This window comes from Alosa alosa, chromosome 13 (genome assembly GCF_017589495.1).
Source record: "Alosa alosa isolate M-15738 ecotype Scorff River chromosome 13, AALO_Geno_1.1, whole genome shotgun sequence".
NCBI classification, from domain to species: domain Eukaryota; kingdom Metazoa; phylum Chordata; class Actinopteri; order Clupeiformes; family Clupeidae; genus Alosa; species Alosa alosa.
In genome coordinates, this window is record NC_063201.1 from 8,375,616 (window position 1) to 8,380,615 (window position 5,000).

At 43.1% G+C, this 5,000-nt stretch overlaps 1 protein-coding gene across 2 annotated transcripts in view; it reads left to right on the top strand.

The window, feature by feature from the left end:
- Positions 1–4,573: 4,573 nt before the first annotated feature.
- clk2b (CDC-like kinase 2b) overlaps positions 4,574–5,000 on the top strand; it is a 10,108-nt gene continuing 9,681 nt past the window's right edge. Inside the window, exon 1 of one of the 2 annotated variants that reach the window (XM_048262040.1) lies at positions 4,574–5,000. This exon is cut by the window's right edge and continues 62 nt beyond it. In XM_048262040.1, the coding sequence (XP_048117997.1) occupies positions 4,997–5,000 (4 nt within the window). In that variant the 5' untranslated portion in view covers positions 4,574–4,996. The other variant, XM_048262041.1, reaches the window with a different exon arrangement.

Consider the following 5,000-nt stretch of genomic DNA (forward strand, 5'->3'; position numbering starts at 1 on the left):
CACTGTAATATTTGAAGTGTGTAAATGTGAGCATTCATTTAGAGCTGGATCCCTGAGCATTTGAAAACATCTCTGATTTCCAGCCCGTAGTTTTGGGACCCTGTGTGAAACACCTCCCCCTGGTGCTGTTCAACCCCCTGATTGGTTCAACAGTGTTCGGCACTTACAGGCTCCTCCCCTTCCTGTCACTGCACAGGAAGCCAGAGTTGAGAGTAGAGTAGTAGGGTTCATGTGTGTAACAGTGCGTGCCTGTGCTTTGTGTCTATGTAGTTTATAGACCCTTTCAACAATAAAAACAAAAACAATGCTTGAACGTTCTATTTGGTTCCCAATCTACTTCCTCTGCATTAAGATAACATATGGAATGTTAAAACGGAAGCCTTGTGGGGCCAACTATGATGCTGATAATGGAACTCTCTTGAAAGGGTCTATTGTTCACTTGGTGCTTCACACTAAAGTCAGCTTGTAATGTGGTCAATATTCAATTCCTGTGCTTATGCCTATCAATTCTGTTTGCTTTCATATGCCTTAGTTCAGCAAGGCAGTGTTACATACCACCTATCTATTCTTTAGTATGATGGTGAGTAGTAGTGGTCATTTGTCATTTGTAAGCTGTGATTTCTTTCTTCACACGATACCTGCAGTGACATAATGTATCCAGGAGATGGCGACTTGGCTGATTGTGGAATGCAAGGCAAATCTAGCCTGGCTAACACATGACCAGCTCTCCGATTCTTCCTAGCGTGGGTGAACCCAAACCAAATGTGGGATCACTTTTGGCCTTGTCTGGCCACCTTGCAAGCCATTCAAGCCCTTTTTCAAATCACCTAAAACCCGGTCTGGTGACAGCCAGGCTAAGGGTTGTCTTGTTTCTAGTCAAAATAAAATATGATGTAGAAATAGAATAAACATATATGCTTATGTATACTTACAGTGCAACCGGAAAGTATTCAGACCCTTTCAAGTTTTCCACATTTTGTTATATTTCAGACTCATCTTGAAATGGATTCAATTCGGGTTTTTACCTCATCAATCTACACACAATGCTCCAACACTTCACAAAAAATCAGGTGTTTGGAATGTTTTGTAAATTTATAAAAAATAAAAGTCTGAAATATTCCATTTACATAAGTATTCAGACCCTTTGTTATGATACTTCCTTCTTTACGCTTCTCTCATCCTCTCAAAGGAACTCTGGATCTCATTCATAGTGACCATTGGGTCCTTGGTTGCCTGTCTGACCAAGGCCCTTCGTTCCGGATTACTCAGTTTGGGTGAGCAGCCAGATCTAGGAAGACTGTTAGTTGTTCCAAACTTTTCCAGTTGAGAATAATGGAGGCTACCATGCTCTTGGGCACTTTAATGCTGCAGAATTTTTTTTGTATCCTTCCCCAGATCTGTGTATTCACACAACGCTGTCTCACAGGTCTACAGACAATTCTCTTGACCTTGTGGCTTGGTTTTCACTCTGACATACACCATCAACTGTGAGATTGTATATAAATAGATGTCTACCTCTCCTAATAATGGCCAATGAATCTATTTAGGCACAAGTGGACTCTAATCAAGTTGTAGAAGCATCTCAAAGACCATTGATAGAAGTAGGATGCACCAGAGATCAATTGGGTCTGAATCATAACTAAAAGGGTCTAAATTTGAATATATGTTATTATTATAAATGGAATATTTCAGACTTTTATTTTTTATAAATTTACAAAACACTCTGAACAACTGATTTTTTGTGGATTGTTGGAGTATTGTGTGTAGATTGATGAGAGAAAAAATGAACTGAATCCATTTTAAGGTAAGCCTGAAATGTGGAAAACTTGAAAGGGTCTGAAACTTTCTGGTTGCACTGCAGCTGTCTGGCATAATAGTTTTGTGTGTGTGTGTGTGTGTGTGTGTGTGTGTGTGTGTGTGTGTGTGTGTGTGTGTGTGTGTGTGTGTGTGTGTGTGTGTTCTGACCCAGAAAGCAGATCCACTCCAGATTAGAGTCTGGTTCTAATATTGGGACCCAGAGAGAAAACTCCCACATGAGTATGAACTTAGCATGAAACAAACGCCCCCAAATTTAGTAGATCAGATCAGATACTCATGCCTGACATATAGACAAGTGGCACAGACTGTGGCACATATTTGTGTGTGTGTGTGTGTGTGTGTCAGTCAGGGGCTTAGTTCCATGTGTGTTATATGGTGTCTAAAATATTTTGTTTATTGACTGACTTATTGACTGACCTAGACAAGGGGAAAAGTGCTGTGAGAATCATGTTCTTTGATTTCTCAAGTGCTTTTAACACCATCCAACCCCTCAGACTGGGAGACAAGCTCTTACAGATGGGTGTGGGACGCTCACCTGGTAACCTGTATTACAGATTACCTGACCCGGCGACCACAGTTAATCAGACTGAAGAACTGTCTCTCTGAAACTGTGATCAGCAGCACCGAGCACCACAGGGGAACTGTGCTCTCTCCAATCCTGTTCACCCTGTACACATCTGACTTCTGCTACAACACCGAGTCATGCCACATGCAGAAGTTTTCTGATGATACTGCAATTGTGGGGGTGTATCAGGAACGGGCAGGAGGAGGAGTACAGGAGCCTGGTGGAGGACTTTGTGCAATGGTGCAAACTCAATCATCTTCAACTCAACACTTCAAAGACCAAGGAGATGGTGGTGGATTTCCGCAGGTCTAAGCCCACTCTGCTACCAGTCCCCATTGATGGGGTCAATGTGGAGGTGGTAAGCACCTACAAGTATCTGGGTCTCCATCTGGACAATAAACTGGACTGGTCAGCCAACACTGATGCACTCTACAAGAAAGGGCAGAGCAGGCTGTACTTCCTGAGGAGGCTGCGGTCCTTCAATGTGTGCAGCAAGCTCCTCAGGATGTTCTACCAGTCTGTTGTTGCCAGCATCCTCTTCTATGCAGTAGTGTGTTGGGGAGGAAGCACAAAGAAGAAGGATGCGGGGCGAATTGACAGGCTGATAAGGAAAGCTGGCTCTGCAGTGGGAGCTGAACTGGAATGCATCACTTCAATATCTGACAAAGGACCCTGAACAAACTGATCAACATCTTGGACAATGAGTGTCACCCACTCCACAGCAATATTGTTAAGCAGAAGAGCCTGATCAGATGGAGACTTCGCTCACTGCCTTGCACAACAGACAGACTGAGGAAGTCATTTGTCTTCAGGGCCATTGAACTGTTCAATGCTTCACTTAAGGGAAGAGGAGAGATAGACTTCTCTGCATAGTCTGTCTGCCTCTTCACCCCCTCCATGTTTGGATACTGTCTGTCCACTAGCCACTTTTTACCACTGTCTTCTGCCTCACTGTTTGCGTGCTATATTAGCACATATGCATAACCCCTCCCTCCATGCCACAGCCGAACTGTGGCCACACTTATACCTTTTCTAAATATAGTTATATATATAGATATATAGATATATAGACTTTATTCTTGCACTGTTGCACTGTTGGACTTACTCATTTGCACTGTCACCATGACACTCATTCACACAGAGCACCTTACCTTACCTTACTATGCACAGAGAATCACAGGCTCAGTCCCTGCCTCAGTCATTGCAAGCGCCTCTTGATTGATTAATCACCCACTATGTGGATACTGTTTTTAGAATTGATTTAGATTAAGTGTTGTATTTTAGTATCTATCTATCTATCTATCTATCTATCTATCTATCTATCTATCTATCTATCTATCTTATCTGCACATACAATGCTGAACTAGGCCAATAGGGAGCCGTTATCTGGTGTGGTGTGTCCCTGTGTCTTATGATGGAGAGAGCAAAGTCCACTGTGTTTAGTCCTACACACAGATTTATAGGGATGACCAGGTGGTGCTGTTGGTGGACACTGCATCCTCAGTTGTTCAGTTGTTTGTTAATAATGTTTGTACAAGAAACACATGATTGGATAACGTCTGGTGAGTCAGCAAAGATGTCATCATTTATTCTTAGCTCCCCGATCAGCATGACAAGTTAAGTTTTTGATTTTAAATAGGATTTTATATCAAAAATAGGTATTTTAACAACATAAATGATTCAAGTTTCAACAGTTCGGGACATAATCAGAATCACATGGCCCAGAATTGTAACAGTTTACTACAGAAGTTACCGTTTTGGAGATGCCGTGTTGTATGTGTTAAACCCAGCAGATATGGTTTATTGTTTGTGGAGGCAAGAGGGTTAAGAGCAGTTTAAGAAGAGTATAAGTAACAACATATCAAGCACCAGTGCTTAAAAAAGAGAACAGTCTCGCTATAGCTGATGGAGAGAAAATAGCTGCAAGGGCTGTGTGTGTGTGCATGTGTGTGTGTGTGTGTGTGTGTGTGTGTGTGCGTGTGTGTGTGTGTGTGTGTGTGTGTGTGTGTGTGTGTGTGTGTGTGAGCGTGTGTGTATGTGTGTGAGCGTGTGTGAGTGTGTGACAGAGAGCATGTGTGTTTGGGGGTGGGGGTTAAGGAGGTATAAGGAGGTCGCCAGGAGAAACCAGATCCCCTCGGCCTCGCGCTCAAAAGTTTGATTTGCGTCTCAGAATTTTCCCAGGCGGGACATGAGAACAGTTTATTAATAGCAGTAGTCTCAGCTTCTCTCTCTCTCTCTCTCTGCCTCTCATCTCCCTCTCTCTCTCTCTCTCATCTCATTTCTTTCTCCTTCTCCTTCTGTTCACTCTTGTTCCTTTTTGCTTCTTCAGCTTGGCTTGCCGCACTCCTTTGCCTGATTCTTCTTCTTTCTTTCTGTCTGTCTCTCATGGTTTTCTTCCCTCCCTTTTTCAGCTAACTCCTTCTATCACTCCTTGTTTTTGGTTTCTTGTGGGTCTGCAGTTTAGCTTTTCTTGCTCTGTTTCTGTATCCCTTCTTCTTGCCCCATGTTCCTCTCTCCCCACCCTCTGTCTGCTGGTGTCTGCTAGCCCTGTGTGAGCTCAGTAGGCTACATGTCTGCTGGCCGTTGGTGCAGGTAGATGTGCCGTATGGTAGGATGG